We start from the raw sequence: 19,209 nt of genomic DNA, 5'->3' as shown, positions 1-19,209 counted from the left end.
GTAACTCAGGCTGGTCTTGAACTTATATTGTGAGGATATTGGAAATTCTGATCCTCCTGTCTTCACATCTCCCACAGGGGTTGAATATCAAATATTTACATTAACAATTCATAACAACATCAAAATTACAGTTATGAAGTAGCAAGGAAATACTCTTATGGTTAGGGGTCATCACATGAGGAACTGTATTAAAGGGTCACAGCACTAGGAAGGTTAAGAATCACTGCTCTAAATGCAGTGATTATAGACATGTACCAGTTTATGCAGTACTGAATACTAAACTCAGAGCACTCTGGCAAAGAGCTACATCCTCAGCCCTTTAAAAAGCTGAAAAAGAGAAACAATTTTATTTGTTTACTTATTTTCCAGACAGATTTTTCTCTGTGTAGTTTTGGAACCCATCCTCGAACTCACTCTGTAGTCCAGAGATCCACTTGCCTCTGCGTCCCCAGTGCTGGGATTAAAGATGTGAGCCACCATCTCCCAGCATAAGAGCACCTAATTCTTGACCCACATATATACTGTGTGAACTGTTTGCCCAAAGCTTGTCATCATCAATAGCATTCTTTGACCCAATAAAACATCTGCCTGCAAAGACTGTAGGCATAACTTATTGTTATGAGCAGTTCTTCCCGACAGCCTGGTCCCCAAATAACACAGAGACACTATATTAGATATAAAGCTGTTGGCCTGTTACTAGTGTTTCTTATTGGCTAGCTCTGCTTAAATATTAATCCATTTCTATTAATCTAAGTGTTTCCATGTGGTGTTATCTTACAGGAGAGAGGGTCCAGACTTATCTCAAGTCCCTACATTTTGACTCTCCTCTACTACATTTCCCTAATCCTCCTTGTCTCCTAGTCCCACCTATCTTGCTTTCCTACTAGCCAACAGGGCTTTATTCATTAACCAATAAGAGAAACATATTTACAGAATGTTATCTCCCATCAACTTATTACCATTTTTTGAGTCCTGATCTTATCCTCTGAATGGCAGTCACCACTACTAAATGTAATATGTCCACAGTTTACAGCATCATGCGATAAATAAAAGCACAGAGTTAAAGGAAAACTCTAATCCTTGATAAAACTTAAAGATAAACCAAACATTCAACATCTACCAAAAAAAAAAGTCCCCTTGATTTAATGATGGCACATGATCAGGAACTGAAGGTGCACTAACCGTCCCATCCTTCGTGAGGGAAGTGACACACCTCACTGTAAAGACATGCACTCCAACTACCGCACAGCACTGAACAGGCACTCTACACAGCACGTCATAAAGAGCAAGGAATCACACAAACTCCAAGCAGCTCACACCTGTTACTGCCCCATTGTGCTAAGAGAACACATTAGTGTTCACAAGTTTCACTTGTGTTTTACGGTCACTCCTGGATTCTTACATTTTTGTGACATTCCTTAAGCAAGTTAATCAAGATGTTGCATTCCTCGGTGTGTAAGTGCGGAGACAAGTCAGGATGCATCTTTAGGAGGACGAACAAATGCAGGGAGACCTGTAAACACAAGAATGCTTGAGTAGGCATGAATACACTTGTATTTTCAATGACAGCCAGCAATGACCTTTATCAGAATAAAGTGTCAACTGTGAACCAACTGTGTTGCCTGAGCCAAGTATGCAAATCGAGCCTTAGCTCCTTTACAGTGATGGAAACAGCCAGCTCGTTACCAGCTTTAGAGAGCCTGCAGGTCCAGAAGAGGAAAAGCAGCTCTTTCTCAGGAACACTTGTACACCAATGCTGGACTTTTAAAGATTTTGCTCTCACTCCTGGAATTGGTTACTACTCACCTTGTTCAGATGAGAGTTTACCAACGGTAAGAATTGGCTTATTCTTTTAAATTGAATGTTCCTCTTCGTGAGTTATAAAATGCCATAAGTCCATCTCACATTAGTGTGAATAAATGCAGACTGCTTTTTAAACATCTGGCTGAGAAAGCTAAATGAAGTGAAACAATGAGCAGTTTTCAAAATTAACAGATCTGTATACAAAAGTAATTACTGTACTGCAAACAAATCCAAAAGCCCAGAAATTAGTTTAAGGGGTCGACCACAAAAGAGATAATTAGCAACTAAGGTTAAGGAAATGCATTATTTTAAAGTGTCTGCTATAGTTATATAGTGTTACTCTATTTTTAACTACACTTTCTAATCAGAAAAATGACGAAAAGACCATTTAATTATTTTAATCTTAAAAACTCCCAAAAAAGAAAACCTAAGAACTACCCCCAAATCTATTAAGAAAGCCACTGTTAGCCAGGTGCGGTGGCCCATGCCTTTAATCCACTCAGGAGGCAGTGGGAAGTGAATCTCCATGAGTCTGTAGCCAGCCTGGTCCATGATGGAGTGAGTTCTAGGATAGCCAGAGCTGTTACACAGAGAAACCTTCTCTTGAAAAACCAAAAGGACGAAAAGGAGGAGGTGAGGGAAGGGGAGATGGGAGGGGAGAGGGGAAGGTAGGAGAGGGAAGAGGGGACAGGAGAAAAAGAAAAGAAAGAAAGCTGTGGTCACCAAGCATAATTGTGCACGCCATTAATCCCAGCACTTGGGAAGCAGAGGCAGGTGGTTCTCTGAGTTCCTAGCCAGCCTGACCTACCAAGAGAATTCTAGGACAGCCAGAGCTATACAGAGAAACTCTGTCTCTCTCAAACCAACCAAACATACATACAAAAAGAAAGCTGAGGGAAAAAAGGGGGGTGGGTGGGTGCTGAGAGATGGCTCAGTAGGTAGGAGGTGTGAGCTTGCTGTCCTTACAGAACTGGGTTCCATTCCCAGCACCCACATCGGGCAGATCACAACCCCCTATAACTACAGCTCCTGGGAATCCAATACCTTTTTCTGTCCTCCAAGAGCACATGCATGAACATGGTATGTCACACACTCACTCACACACACACACACACACACACACACACTAATAATAGTTTTTTAAATAAAGGAAAATAAGTGCTGGAGAAGCTGCAAAGAAACTGGAGAAACTGTAACCTTTATACACTGCTGTTGTGACATAAAATGGTGTGGCTACTGAGAGCCATCTAAACATTCAAAATATTTTACAGGGGACCCACACCTGCAATTTTAGCACTCAGGAGGCAGAGGCTAACAAGCATAAGGCCAATTTGATACAGTTGCACAGCAAATCTCCAGACAGCCTAGGTTACATAGCAAGACTGTCTCAAAAAGGAAAAGAAAAGAACCAGAGTCTCATCCGTGAAGGGTGCTTCCTGCTCTTGAGGAGGACATGGGTCCAGGTTCGGTTCCCAGAACCCACGTGGCAGCTCACCAGTGTCTTAACTCTAGTTCTGGGGGTGCCACTGCCCTCTTCTGGTCTCTGCCAGCACTGCCCATACATTATGCCAAGAAATCCATCATACACAGGAAGTAAATTTTTTTTTTTTTCAAAAAAGGGGGAATTGAAAATAGAATTACTATAGGGCCTAGAAATTCCACTCCACGAAATACCCTCAAAGAATTGCAGGCACCATCTTAAGAGATGCCAAGACATCCACATGTACAGCAGATTATTCCCAACCTCAAAGTGAGCAACCCCAATGTCCACACCAGTAAGCAAGCACAACCTCGGCCACACACAATGGAATTCTATTGAGCCTTAAAAGGAAAGTAACTGCATGCTGCAACATAGGTGAAGTTGAGGATATGCTGAAGAAAATATTCCCATCTCAAAAGAAAAAAAAAAAAAAAAAAACAGGCACAGCCAATAGCATTGCCTGAAATACTTAGTCCATATGTCAAAAGTATGAAGTAGGCAACTGTTAGGCACTGAGATAGATAAACATGGAAGTTTGTGGAAGGGAAATTTTCCCTTCCACAAGGAAAAAATGTTGCCATGAAAGATGGTGGTAGTTGCTGTGCAACATTAACCTGTTTGATACTGTGCCTGGAAATGGTTAAGAAGGTATATTTTTTTGGTTAGGAATTTCACTATAACCAAAAGAAAAAAACAAACAAACAAACAAAGCATGTCATGTTAGACAAAGAGTTCTTAGATCAATCAGGGGTCATCCATAAAATAAAAATTTGGTTATCTTACCAAAATTAAAATCTATTGTACTTTAGAAAACACAGTTAAGAAAATGAAAAGTCCCAGGCTGGCGAGATGGCTCAGTTGATAGTTACTTGCTGCCAAGCCTGATGACTAGAGTTCAATCCCCAGGACCCACTTGGTGAGAACTAACTCTCAAACACTGTCCTGTGACTGCTACACAAGCACCACAACACACATGTGTTGTTTCCCGCCCCTCCCCACACATACTGTAGGGTGCAAAGGAAGCTCTAAGTGAGTTAAGTCCCGAGCGAATGTGTATTGTTGGCATAGTCACAGCCATGTCAAGGACTCTATAGCCTCAGACCCAGGGAGAAAATGACAAAGCCTTCTCCTTGAGGGAAAAGCTCAAAGGGAAATGGCAAAGCTGTCCCTCTGGTCTGGTCTGTGTGTAGATACTGGAAGAGTGTACAGAAATGCCCACCATAGCTTTCTCTCCACCCCCCCCCCAGATAATTCAGGGCCAAAAGACTGCTCCCCTACACATAATGCTCCTACAGAAATTAGCTACACCTGTCTCCTTGGTCCAGCTGATACCATAAACTCTGTCTCCTTGTTTATCTGCATGTATCACTCACTGTCCTCCTTGATCTAGCTGTATACAGTAACCTCACCTCCCTGTTCAACTCCATATAATAAACATGCTGAGTTGCCGTTTCTCCTGCCAAGAGCCCAGACCACAGGATCCCAGCTTTTCTGTCTCTGTGTCTGTCTTCTTCATTCACTCATCTCCCCAATCAGGTCTGTCCCTGGAGTCAAACTGGATGTGGCAACATACAAAAATAAGAAATGTAATTTTAAAAATCAATCTTAATTTTTTTAAAAAAAAAAGGAAATGGTAGTCCCATTGGGATGACAATGATGTAACGATGTCATCAACTATAACATCCATACAACCCTAGTTTCAGGGTTCTGACAGCTCTGCACAGGTTGAGGAAAGGTGGGTATGGGTGAGATCTCTATAATTTCTGACCAGTTTTACTACAAACCTAAAACTACTCTAAAAACTTCAATCTATTAAAACAAACAAAAGAAATCACAAAAAGTGATTGTAGACTTATCTAAGAATGTAAAAAAGAAGGCCTACTACTCAGTAAAACAACCCAATTTTTAAGAACCAAAAGATGGGCAAAATAATTAGAGATACTTTTAAGATATAAGAATAATTCAGCTATGAAGCATATAAACAGATACTCAACATCCTAAGTTCTTAGGGAAATGCAAATAAAAACTAGGAGATTCCAAGATGCCTACCAACTTAGTTAAGCAGATGCCCCTGGATAGTGGAGGTATGTCCAGATGCACCCATTACAAGCTGAAGATGTTGTAGCTCAGTAGGTAAGAGCATGTACTCTTCCAGAGGACCTGAGCTTAGTTCCCAGTAGCTATGTCAGGTGACTCTCAACCACCAGGAAACTCCAGCTCCTGCTATTACACTCAAACATGCACACACCCACACTCAGATACACAGATTTCCATAAAATTAAAAACTCCAAAAAGTACATCAAGCCAAAAATATATCTGGTATTTGCGACAAATTTTCTTTTATAATGAAGTATTGGTCACCCCAAATATGGTTAAATGTTGTACTGAAAGTGAAAAATTGAAAGGCTGTATGTGGGCACACACTTAGAAGCATGCTGAGCCTCGGGGATGTGTGAGGCACTAAACTAGAGTTAGTGGCTGAGGCATGGATGCTGGAGCTGTTAATACAGTCATCAATGGCCTCTTCTGAGGAGGCTAGGATAAAGCTGAGGAAGACACAGCTAGTGACACTTGCTGGTTTAGTAAACACTGTGTTCTCCAGGAAAAATGCCAACTTTTGACTTCCCACTTTTGTTTCCTGGGATGCATTTCTCTATAGCAAGCAAGAGCATCCCTTATTTGCCTGTCAGCACTCACAGATCTCCCACAATGGCCATCTCCTAGCATCAGCATGCCCCAGGATAACAGCACATGCTTCTGCCAGTTTCTTGGCTGTGAACTTTCTTGGTGCCTTGTGCGTAACTTCCTCCTCAGCTTCTACTGCTTTCTCCCCTCCTGCAGCTCTGTCAGCCCTTCACTGAGTGCTTCAGCCTTGATGCCAACAGTCTCATGAATGCCTTCCTCATCCATGTCCTACTCCAGCTGTTTCTAGAGCTAACATCTTGTTACTGAGCACATCAACAGCATCTTGATCAAAGCTCTTGAATGAACACACGTACATCTTCAGAATTCTCTTCTAGATGCAGTTCATACACTGCTGGGTGACTTCTCCCCATGCAGCAGCCATAGTCTGGAGAGCACTTAGGATAGAACCTTTCTAAAACCCTAGTAGTGTTTGGAAAGACTCAGTGTTCCTCAGCCTGTGCAAGTGCCTGACATAAATAATGTGCTTCGATGGCAGATATGTTACCATGACCCACTCACTATAAAAGCATGGTGTTCGGCATCAAGTACAACACTTTCTCATCAGGATGAATGTTTTGGAGCATCATCAAGGATCAGAAAAATCTTGAATGGGATGCTGCTTTGCCTACAGTATCTCTGGCCTGTGAAATAAAGCAGTTCAGAAACCAGTCTTCAAACAAGGCTGATGTCATCCAGACTTTCTTGTTATGGTGATAGTAAACAGGAAGTGTATGCTTGCTCACATTCTTGAATGTTCTAGGATTCTCCAAATGGTAGATTAGACAAGGCTTTAATTTGAACCCTGAAACACTTCTTCCCAAAGGCAGAGTCACATGGTCTCTAAATCCCAGTATTATCTTGGACTCTTGATGAGCATATGCACACTCTGGCAATCGCTTCCAGAACAAACCTGTTTCATCAACATTAAATATTAATCCTGGTAAGTATTCCAGATCCACAATTACTCAATGCAATTCTTCCTTAAAAGCTTCAGCACATTCAATGCCAGCAGCCACTGCCCCACTGCTAACCTTAACAGTATGAAAAGTATGACGCCTTTGAAGCACAGGAACAACCCAGGGCTTTCTGTAAACATCTGTGTACAGGTAGGGTCAGCATGCTCTTTGAACATGTTGAAAATCCTTCTTGGCTGAGCCTAGATCATCAGCAGGCCAAGTGGCACTCACTTCTGCACTTGCTCTTCTATCCACCCCACTAGTAAGACCTCCAAATCAATGATCAGCCCAGCTCTCTTCTCAGTGATGGCAGTGGACTTAGTGAATGCTTAGTTTCCCTTCCTCACTGATTTGCTTATCCTTCAAGATGGTTCAGATTGTGGACTGGGAACGTCCTGACTCTGTGAGATGACCACCACTGGCTGGCCACCTTTGTGCTAGGCAGTTACTTTGAATTTCATCTACAAAGTAATCTCTCTCCTCTTCTTTACACCAGCAGGATACACTGATGGGCATTTAGCAGACATGATGGGATGCAAAACCACAATATTCAAAAGCACTGGCAACACAGACACTGCAACATTTTCCCTTGTGACCCTGAGGCTGACTGGGAGCTGTGGCTGGCCACATGCTGTGACCTGCCATCGAGACATCACATCATCAGGGTAAAGACCAAATGCAACATTTGACACAGGTTTCTACTGACTGTGCATTGCTTTTGCAGTACTGTTAAGTCGAACCACCTTTATATCAGAGACATTTATAATCAGAAAGTCAGATAATACCAAGCAGGGTTAGGGTGAGGAGAAATGAACTCCCGCACCACTATAGAGGACATATGCAGATACCTAGAGAGACAAAGTAGAAGACACATTCTTACTATAGCTCAGCAGCTGCATGCCTACCCAAGCAAGGAAAGCCAAAGTCACACTAACACATGTATGAACATATGCAGAAACACTTTTATTATTATAATCTTAGTTTGGGGGTTTTGTTTTTGTTTTCTTAAATAGAGTCTTACCAGGTAGCCCTGGTTGGTCTGGAACTCATGATCTCAGATATCCGCATGCCTCAGGCTCCCAAAGACTGGGATTAATAGTGTATACACCTGGCTAGGAGCATTAGTCTTAAGAGTTGAGTCTGGGAATTTTAATAAAGCCATCCAATGTCTAATAACCAGGTAAATCTATAAACAAATGTGGCTTAACTATACAATAGAATATTCATTAGCTACATGCTCTAATCCTGATGAAAAGCTGGATACAATTGGATATCAAGACTACATATTGAATGGCTCTACTTTCATTCAACATTTACAAAGGTTACATTCATGTTCATAGAAACAAAAAACAAGCCACTGGACCCTCATCCTTGGCCCCATCCCTGGATCCCTGTCTGCGGAGAAACCTCCTAGAGAGCTTGGACCACACAGAGCTACAGATATTAAATCTCAGACCCACATAAGCCCATCGGGGAAGAACCATAGAGAGAGGGGGAGACCACACCAACACCTACTGGAAGAAGCTATGGGAAGAAGGCAATACAAGAGAACACCTAACAACAGAAAGACAAGCATGACACCACCAGAATCTAGGGAATCTACACCAACTACAATGGAACACAACAACAAAGCAGAGGAAGCAGAAGGGTACAACTTAAAAATTACCATCATAAAAATGATAGAGGCCCTCAAAGAAGATGTGAGAAAATCCCTTAAAGAAATGGAGGAAAAAACAAACAAAAAAGTGGAAGAAATGAACAAATTCCTTAAGGAAAGTACAGAAAGCCAAGAAAAAACAATTAAGCAGGTGAAGGAAACAGTTCAAGACTTGAAAACTGAAATAGAGAAAATAAAGGCAACACAAACTGAAGGAATTCTGGAAATAGAAAAGCTGGGCAAAAAATCGGCAACTACGGACACAAGCATAACCAACAGAATTCAAGAGATGGAAGAGAGAATCTCAGGAGCAGAAGATAAACTAGAAGAAATAGATTCATCGACCAAAGAAAATCATAAATCCAATAAATCCTTAACACAAAACATCCAGGAAATGTGGGACACCATGAAAAGGCCAAACTTAAGAATAATAGGCATAGAGGAAGGTGAGGAAGCCCAGCTCAAAGGTGCTGAAAACATATTCAACAAAATCATCCAGGAAAACTTTCCAAATCTGAAGAAGGACATGCCCATAAAAGTACAAGAAGCATACCGAACCCCAAATAGGCTGGACAAAGAAAAAAGACCCCTCGACATATAATAATCAAAACACCTAGCATACAGAATAAAGAAAGAATATTAAGAGCAGCAAAGGAAAAAAGGACAGGTAACAAATAAAGGCACACCTATAAAAATTACACCTGACTTCCCAATGGAAACCCTCAAGGCCAGAAGGTCCTGGATAGATGTTCTAAAAAAGTATTAAGAGACCACGGATGCCAGCCTAGGCTACTATATCCAGCAAAACTCTCAATCACTATAGATAGAGACAACAAGATATTTAATGACAAAACTAGATTTTCCCAATACGTATCTACAAATCCAGCCCTACAGAAAGTATTGGAAGGAAAACTCCAACCCAAGGAAGGTAACTACGCCCACAAAAATGTAGGCAACAGATAATCCAACTACACCAGAAACCAAGGGTGAAGCAGAACCAATATATTCACAATACCACTGTCAACAACAAACCTAAATCAAACAAGCATCAACAATCAATGGTTCTTACTCACCCTCAACATTAATGGTCTTAACTCACCTATAAAAAGACACAGGCTAACAGAATGGATACGAAGACAGAATCCATCCTTCTGCTGCATACAAGAAACACATCTAAGCTTCAAAGATAGACATTACCTCAGGGTAAAGGGTTGGGAAAAGATTTTCCAATCAAATGGAAATAAGAAGCAAGCAGGCGTAGTTATCCTAATATCTAACAAGTTAGACTTCAAACCAAAATTAGTCAAAAGAGATGAAGACAGTCATTTCATATTCATAGCAGGAGAAATCCATCAACACAAAGTCTCAGTTCTGAACATCTATGCCCCTAATACAAAGTCACCCACATTCGTAAAAGAAACACTACCAAAACTCAAAGTTCATGTAAAACCTCACACACTTATAGTGGGAGACTTCAATACACCACTCTCAACACTAGACAGGACCACAAATCAGAAACTCAACAAAGAAACAAAAGAATTAACAAAAGTTATGTCTCAACTGGGGTTAACAGACATCTATAGAACATTCCATCCAAAGACAAAAGAATATACTTTCTTCTCTGCTCCACATGGAACCTTCTCTAAAATTGACCACATACTAGGTGACATAACAAACCTCAACAGATACAAGAGAATAGAAATAGTCCCCTGTATCTTATCGGACCACCATGCTTTAAAATTGGAATTCAACAACAACACAAATAGCAGAAAACCTGCAAACTCATGGAAACTGAACAATGTGCAATTGCACCACTCCTGGGTCAGAGAAAAAAATAAAGAAAGAAATTAAGGACTTTCTAATACTCAACGAGAATGAGGATACAACATACCCGAACTTATGGGACACCTTGAAAGCAGTGCTACGAAGGAAGTTCATTGCACTAAGTGCCCATATGAAGAAAACAGAGGATAGTCACATAAATGAATTAACAGCCCAACTGAAAGCCTTAGAACAGAGAGAAGCGAATTCACCCCGCAGGAGTAGACGCCAGGAAATAATCAACTTGAGGGCTGAAATCAACAAAATAGAAACCAGGAAAACAATACAAAAAAAAAAAAAATCAATGCAACGAAGAGTGGGTTTTTTGAGAAAATCAACAAGATAGACAAACTTTTATCCAAATTAACAAAAAAGCAGAGACAGAACTTGCAAATTAACAAAATCAGAAACGAAACAGGGAACATAACAACAGACACAGAGGAAATCCAGACAATTTTCAGGTCATACTTTGAAAATCTGTATTCCACAAAAATTGAAAATTCAAAGGAAATGGACAAGTTTTTGGATAACTATCACTTACCAAAATTAAATCAAGAACAGACAAACAACTTAAATAGACCTATAACCCGCAATGTAATAGAAGCAGTCATCGAAAGCCTTCCAACCAAAAAAAGTCCAGGGCCAGATGGATTCAGCGCAGAATTCTACCAGACATTCAAGGAAGAACTAATACCACTACTCCTCAAACTGTTCCACAAGATAGAAACAGAAGGTTCATTGCCAAACTCTTTTTATGAGGCCACAATAACTTTGGTACCCAAACCTCACAAAGACACAACTAAGAAAGAAAACTACAGACCAATATCCCTGATGAACATCGATGCAAAAATACTCAATAAAAACTGGCAAACCGAATTCAAGAATACATCAGAGAAATCATCCACCATGACCAAGTAGGCTTCATACCTGGAATGCAGGGATGGTTTAACATACGAAAATCTATCAACGTGATCCACCATATAAACAAACTGAAAAAGAAAAACCATATGATTATCTCCCTAGATGCGGAAAAAGCCTTCGACAAAATTCAACACCCTTTCATGATAAAGGTCTTGGAGAGGTCAGGGATAACAGGAACATACCTAAACATAATAGAGCAATATACAGCAAACCAACCGCCAACATCAAACTGAATGGAGAGAAACTTAAGCCAATTCCTCTAAAATCAGGAACAAGACAAGGCTGCCCTCTCTCTCCATATCTCTTCAATATCGTACTAGAAGTTCTAGCTAATGCAATAAGACAACAAAAGGAGATCAAGGGGATACAAATTGGAAAGGAAGAAGTCAAACTGTCTCTATTTGCAGATGATATGATAGTTTATATAAGCGACCCAATAAACTCTACCAGGGAACTCCTACAGCTGATAAACACCTTCAGCAAACTAGCAGGATACAGATAAACTCAAAAAAATCAGTAGCCCAACTTTTTTCAGACGACAAAGAGACAGAGAAAGAAATCAGAGAAACATCACCCTTTACAATAGCCACAAGCAACATAAAGTATCTTGGTGTAACGCTTACCAAACAAGTAAAAGACCTATATAATAATAACTTTGTGGCTCTAAAGAAAGAAATTAAAGAAGATACCAGAAAATGGAAAGCTCTCCCATGCTCTTGGATAGGTAGGATAAACATAGTAAAAATGGCAATCTTGCCAAAAGCAATCTACAAATTCAATGCAATCCCCATTAAAATCCCACCACAATTCTTCACCGACCGTGAAAGGATAATAATCAACTTTATATGGAAAAACAAAAGACCCAGGATAGCCAAAACAACCCTATACAATAAAAGAACTTCAGGAGGCATCACCATTCCTGACTTTAATCTCTACTACAGAGCTATAGTTCTGAAAACAGCCTGGTATTGGCATAAAAATAGACAGGTAGACCAATGGAATCGAATTGAAAATCCTGACATTAACCCATGCACCTATGAACACCTGATTTTCGACAAAACAGCTAAAATTATACAATGGGGCGAGGACAGCATCTTCAACAAATGGTGCTGGCACAATTGGATGAGGGTGTGTAGAAGAGTGCAGATAGACCCATGTCTGTCGCCATGCACAAAACTCAAGTCCAAATGGATCAAAGACCTCAACATCAGACCAGCCACATTGAACCTCTTAGAAGAGAAAGTAGGAGGTACCCTTGAACAAATTGGTATAGGAGACCACTTCTTGAACATAACTCCAGGGGCACAGATACTGAAAGAAACAATTAATAGATGGGACCTCTTCAAACTTAGAAGCTTCTGTAAGGCAAAGGACACAGTGGACAAGACCAAACGGCAGCCCACAGACTGGGAAAAGATTTTCACCAATTCTATATCCAACAAAGGGCTGATCTCCAAAATATACAAAGAACTCAAGAAACTAGTCAACAAAACACCAAATAACCCTATTAAAAAATGGGGTACAGAACTGAAGAAAGAATTCTCAATAGAGGAAATCAAAAAGGCTGAAAGATACTTAAGAAAATGCTCCACATTCTTAGCTATCAGGGAAATGCAAATCAAAACAACTTTGAGATACCATCTTACCCCTGCCAGAATGGCTAAAATTAGAAACACCAGTGATGACTTAGGTTGGAGAGGATGTGGAGAAAGTGGAACACTCCTCCACTGCTGGTGGGAGTACAAACTCCTACAGCCATTTTGGAGATCAGTATGGCGGTTCCTCAGGAAAATGGGAATTAGTTTACCACAGGACCCGGCAATCCCCCTCTTAGGCATATACCCAAAGGATTCACATCCATGCAACAAAGACATCTGTTCAACTATGTTCATAGCAGCACTATTTGTAATAGCAAGAACCTGGAAGCAACCTAGATGCAACCTCAATTGAAGAATGGATAATGAAGATGTGGCACATCTACACAATGGAATACTACTCTGCAGAAAAAAATAATGGTATCTTGAAATTCGCAGGCAAGTGGATGGCACTTGAAGAAACCATCCTGAATGAGGTAACCCCATCACAAAAAGAGGAACACAGTATGTACTCACTCATATATGGATTTTAGACCTAGAGCAAAGGATCACCAGCCTATAATTCATATCACCAGAGGAACTAGGATACAAGGTGTATTCTAAGAGATTCATATTAAGTCCCTCACAGAACTGGGAAGGGACAAGTCCCCCAGAGCTCAGGTGAAATTTGGGGGGGGCTGCGAAGTAGGAGAAAATGAGGGGGAGGAAAGGAAAACATGTGCGACCAGGAATTGAGCCTGGTTAGGAATAGAAGATAGGAGAGAGAGAGAGACAGAGACAGAGAGAACATAAAAGAGGGAGCCAATATTGGTTTGAAGATAAAATTGAACACAAAGAAAGGTCTAGAGAACTACAAGACTGCTCCCAACTAACAATTTGAGCTTCCGTGGAAAGGCTATCATAAATGCCCTTCCCGGAGAGTGAAATCAATAATTAACTTCTCCATGGAGCCCTCAACTAATGCCTGTTGAAAACAGGATCAAACACCCATACATAAACACTGAGTTGAACTAGAACCCAGATGCAGATGGAGAGGACAAGACCATGCGGCAGAAACACATACAGACAGCTTACCTGAACAAGGAGGAGCTAACGGCCACTAGACTGATAGCTGGGAAGCCAGCATGGGACTGACTCAGGCCCCCTGAATATGGGTCTCAGCCAGAAGGACTGAGCAGTCTAAGAGACCTCAGACAGTGGAGCCAGGATGTATCCCTGGTACACAAAAGGACTTTGCGAACATATCCCCCATGGAGGGATAACTGCCTTAATCTAGAGACAGGAGAGAAGCCCTAGTCCCTGCTTCACATGACCTGTCAGATCTACATGACCCCAACTGGATGGCATTCCCCTACATATGGAATTGGGATGAGGGGATGGGAGGGGAGGGTGGTTAGAGTGCATGTGAGAGGGCAGAGAGGGTAAAAGGGAGGGAAGAAGGGAGGGAGGGTTGGGGGGGAGGGAGCAAGGGAGGGTGGGAGAGGGAACTGGGATCTACATGTAAAATAATAATTTAAATTAAAAAAAAAATGCTTTGACTCCAAAATTTAAGTTCAAGGACAAGTTACTGGGGAAAAGGATTTCTATTTTTGTTTCCACAGAAAATGAAAAGATGTGGATTCCTTCCAGACTAATGTGGTTTGATCAAGCCAGACTGCCTGAAACAGAGTACCAGGTGATCCTACATTCAAAACAGCTGGACAAAGCAGCCTTACAGACTACAGCCAGGATTTCTGAATCTTCTTCGAATCCCCCATGATAGCGCCCTTACCAGCAGGAAGTAGTTTGGAAAGAACAACGCCCAAATTCCCAAATATTGTGTATAAATGTTTGTTTTCATTTAATTGGACTTTGTTATATAAAATAAATTTAAAAAAAACAAAAACAAAAAAAACAAGCCACTGGTTGTACAGGACTAAAAGTAGAAATGAGGTTTAATTTGTAAATGGCTACAAACTAACCTCCTATAGAGCAGTGGTTCTCAACTGGTAGGCCCCTCTGAAACCTCCCATATTAGATATTCTGAGTATCAGATATTTATTTTATGATTCTGTAAATATGTTTCTCATACTGGTTAATGAATAAAGCACTGTTGGCCAATAGGAAAGCAAGATAGGTGTGACTAGGAGACAAGGAGGAAAGACGAAGTAGGAAGGAGGAGTCAAGATGGAAGACGGAGAGAGCAGACTGCCAGCAGGCTCTCTCTCCGGTAAGATAAGACCACGTGGAGATTAATAGAAATGGGTTAATACTTAAGACAGCTAGCCGATAAGAAACAAGTAATTGGCCAACAGCATTATATCTAATACAGAGTCTCGGTGTGTTATTTGGGGCTGGCCCGGTGGAGGGACAAGACAGTGGTGGTAGGAAAAACCATACTCGTTACAATGAAGTAGTAACAAAATAATTTTATGGCTGGTGGGTCACAACATGAGGGACAGTACTAAAGGGTTGCAGCATTAGGAAGGTTGAGAACCACTGCCTTAGAGTGATAAAAATGTTCTAAAGTTGGGTCCTGATAATGACTGCACAATTCTACAAACTTAATAATATCACCAAATTTGCTTGCAATGGGCAAATTTTATGGTATGCACATTTTATAGCTCAATTTTTTTTATTAAAAAATCTAAGAAATGTGTATGTGTATATATAAAATTCTCAAATTGCCCACACATACAATTCTTATTCCCAACACATACAAAAGAAAACCTAAATAAATAATTCCCAAGGGCTAGAGCACATCCACTATCTTAAATTGCATTTTTATCTGCTTACTGTTCAATACAGTAACTACTGAACACACATACACACCACAGCTAAAGAACACAAATCAGGCAGTCCCACCCAGCTAAGTATTTGGAATGGAAAATGAAACTGCAACCAAGTTCAGATTTTGTTTCCTCTGCGCTGACTACGTGTCGTTTTAATGGCACAAATGATATACCTCGGAAGCATGAAGTTTGATATAGTTCAGCAATGCAAGTCATCAACTACTGTTATGGTGTTAATCACCGGAATTTATCATGTATAATAATGTAATAGAAACGTAATAGAATGTAGAATGGAGCTAATCTTGTTTTCATCTCATTTATTTTTTCCCAAAGTACACTAATTTGCCACCTAGAAAATGACTTGAATGTTTTGTTTAAAAAATGTACATGTCAAAATATTTTTGCACATTTTGATCAAGCAGCCCTCAAACGTGTTCCCTTATGGATCAAATACAAAAATAGCTCCTTTAATTAGCAAAGCAGACACATGGTGTCCAACTTTTGATGGCACACCTTATGGTTTCTCAGCTTATCATGGAAACCTGTTGTTCAAATTTTAAGCTTTCCATAAACTAGCAATATACAGGTCAGCACTGGCCTGTCTCATGGTGCTTGGAAGTGAGAACAAGTCCTAGCTCCCAGTGAGTCACACAATGTAGAGAAACCACCTATGTACTGAAGTATACTAGATGGCTATTATTATTATTATTATTATTATTATTATTATTGGTTTTTCGAAACGGTTTCTCTCTGTAGCCCTGGCTACAGTTCTGGAACTTGCTTTGTTGACTAGGCTGGCCTTGAACTCGCAGAAATCCACCTGCCTCTGACTCCAAAGTGGTGGGATTAAAGGTGTGCACCAACACCACCCCGTTTGGAAGGCTATTATTTTTTGAAACACTGTGTTCTCTGTTTTCATATGCATTTCATGTTTGGAAAATGTGTATAAGTATATACATAAGATAAACATTTAATATTTTATTTTAAATCAGGCTTTGTGTTAGAAGATACTGTTCCACTGTAAGCATTCTGGGTATGCTGACATAGACCAAGGTAAGCTATGGTGTTCAGTCTATTAGGAATACCAAATGCATTATTTTTTCAGAGCCAAGGGTCAAATCACAATAACCAAGCATTCACCGTTACATTGCATCACCTTGCTCTTTAAATAAATCTTTGACTTAAAGTATTTAACTTACATTGAATTTATCCAAACATAAGAACTTAAGAAGTTTCTGTACTCAAGAAGGGACTTGCCTGCTAATCTACGTGTGCATGTTATATACTCACATGATTGTAAGGAGTATGGACATCTCCCATCACATGATTCTATGTATTTTCTTCCTACAATAACCAATGTTTATATAAAATATGTATTCTACTATAGTGCCAGCCAGAAACAAATTGTTTTCATTTTATTTATAACTGAGAAATAAAAATGGGCTCTTCTCATTGTTTACCCAAATAGCTATTTCAAGGTATAAAATGTTAACTTTATTTTCTTCTACTCTTGGCAAAAAGAATGCTATTTAACCTAAACCCTAAACACTCAACCTTATCTAACAAATTCCTTGCTTTAGTACCAGATGGCACATTTTTTTTTTTAATAAAGAGACTCTAGTACAAGGAAAAACATGCTAACACCACAGAGGACATTATAATAGGCAAGCACCCTAAATTTTAATGATGTTTCTTTTAGAACAGTGGTTCTTAACCTGTGGGTCATGACCCTATCACATCAGATATTTATATTACAATTAAAAACAGTAGCAAAATTACAGTTATGAAGTAGCAATGAAATAATTTTATGTTTGGGGGGGGTCACCACAATATCAGTGTGTTAAACGGAATTAGGAAGGTTGAGAACCACTGTTTTTACAAAGATTTTGCTCCTGTGTGACTACTTACGAAAGAAATTTACACTTCAGTTGCCGTCTCTAATAGCTTAAAATAAGCAAGGGGCTGGGAGTTGCTCAGTGGGTAATGCCCAAAACCCTTAATGAGGAGGCAGAGACAGACAAGGCCCCAAAGGGGTGCTCAATGGCCAGTCAACCTAGTCAAAACAGCTGGCTTACACGGGTCAATGAAAGACCAAGTCTCAAATTAGTACTGCAGAGAGTGTCAGACCAGACTTAACTGGACTGAGGTCAGCCCCAGCCTGACCCGAAACACACAAATACAAACACACACAAACAATTTAAAATTAATTAAGGCCAGCAAATTGGCTCAGTGCATGATGACAAGTTCAGTCTTCAGAACTCACATGGTGGAAGGAGAAAACTGACTCCAACAAGCATTCTCTAACCTACCTACCTACCTACCTACCTACACACACACACACACACACACACACACACACACACACACACACATCACAGTGGCAGGCACAAAATACAAGTTAAAAACATAAGTCATGACTCTGAGATTTGAAAAACTAATAAATGGAAAAAAAAAAAAGCCAAGGAGGTATATTGGTATCTTTAAGCTCGAAGATTTGTTGTCTAGCAAAAACTGAAAATTTACTTTTCATGCATTTTAAATGTGTGTGTGTGTGTGTGTGTGTGTGTGTGTGTGTGTGTTTTTAAGACAGGGTTTCGGGTAGACCTTGAACTCTACTTCCAGAATGCTGGGGTTATTGGTGTGTGCTTGCCATCTGCTCTAGTTTTGTGTGATGTAAGGAATCAACCCAAGGACTACTTACACACTAGGCAAAGCACTCTACCAACTAAGCCACGCTCCCTGCCCCCTAAAATATATCCTTTAAAAGCCTGTATGTTTGGCTCATGAGATAGCTCAGCAGAAAAAGGCACTTACTGCTAAGCATGTGGACCTGGGTTTGGTCCCTGGGACCTTTATGGTAGAACAGACTCCTACAAGCTGTACCTCTGACTTCTACACGTACTTCACAGCACCCACTTGCCCCCTCCTCCCCACACACATACATATACACCACAAACTCAAATGATCACATCTCAATTATCAACCTTAGAAAAATAACAGTCACATTGCCTACTACTTTTGAATTCCATCAAACTGTTTCTCAAGAAATAGACCTCCTCGGCATCATTCTGAAACAATCTCTTACCAGTACCGGGCAGGCAGGTAAGCATTCTGCCAAGTCAAGGGAGGAAAAATAAACAGTCCACAGACTCGTGACAGAACAGAAGCTTTCGAGGGAATAGTCTAGTAAGTGCATACAGTAAATGCCCAATAAATGTTTGCTGAATGTTCAAAATTACCACTGAAGGGGATGAAAAGAGGCTCATTTTCACTTTGATCAACCAAATAACAGAACGGATGTCACAAGCGAATCCCTTTTGGGTTTTGTTATCAACACAGTCTCATGTAGAAAAGCTTGGCTCAAACTCCCTATGTACCTGAGGCCTTTCTTGAACTCCTAATTCCTGCTTCCACCTCCCCGGTGTAGGGATTAAGGCACGAGACACCATACCATGCTTGTTTCAGTTTTTGTGTAATTTCGTAAAGTTTTAGCAGAGGTTTCTAATATTTCGACTCCACA

At 40.3% G+C, this 19,209-nt stretch overlaps 1 protein-coding gene across 1 annotated transcript in view; it reads right to left on the bottom strand.

Moving 5' to 3' along the window:
* Cmc2 (C-X9-C motif containing 2) overlaps positions 1-19,209 on the bottom strand; it is a 31,765-nt gene that overhangs the window by 12,064 nt on the left and 492 nt on the right. Inside the window, exon 2 of the mRNA XM_051201549.1 lies at positions 1,403-1,513. Coding sequence (XP_051057506.1) covers positions 1,403-1,483 — 81 coding nt within the window. The 5' untranslated portion in view covers positions 1,484-1,513. The remainder of the gene's footprint in view (positions 1-1,402; positions 1,514-19,209) is intronic.

The sequence above is a fragment of the Phodopus roborovskii genome, unplaced genomic scaffold, assembly GCF_943737965.1.
Source record: "Phodopus roborovskii unplaced genomic scaffold, PHOROB, whole genome shotgun sequence".
Taxonomy (NCBI): Eukaryota; Metazoa; Chordata; class Mammalia; order Rodentia; family Cricetidae; genus Phodopus; species Phodopus roborovskii.
This window is presented reverse-complemented; position numbering and strand designations above follow the sequence as displayed.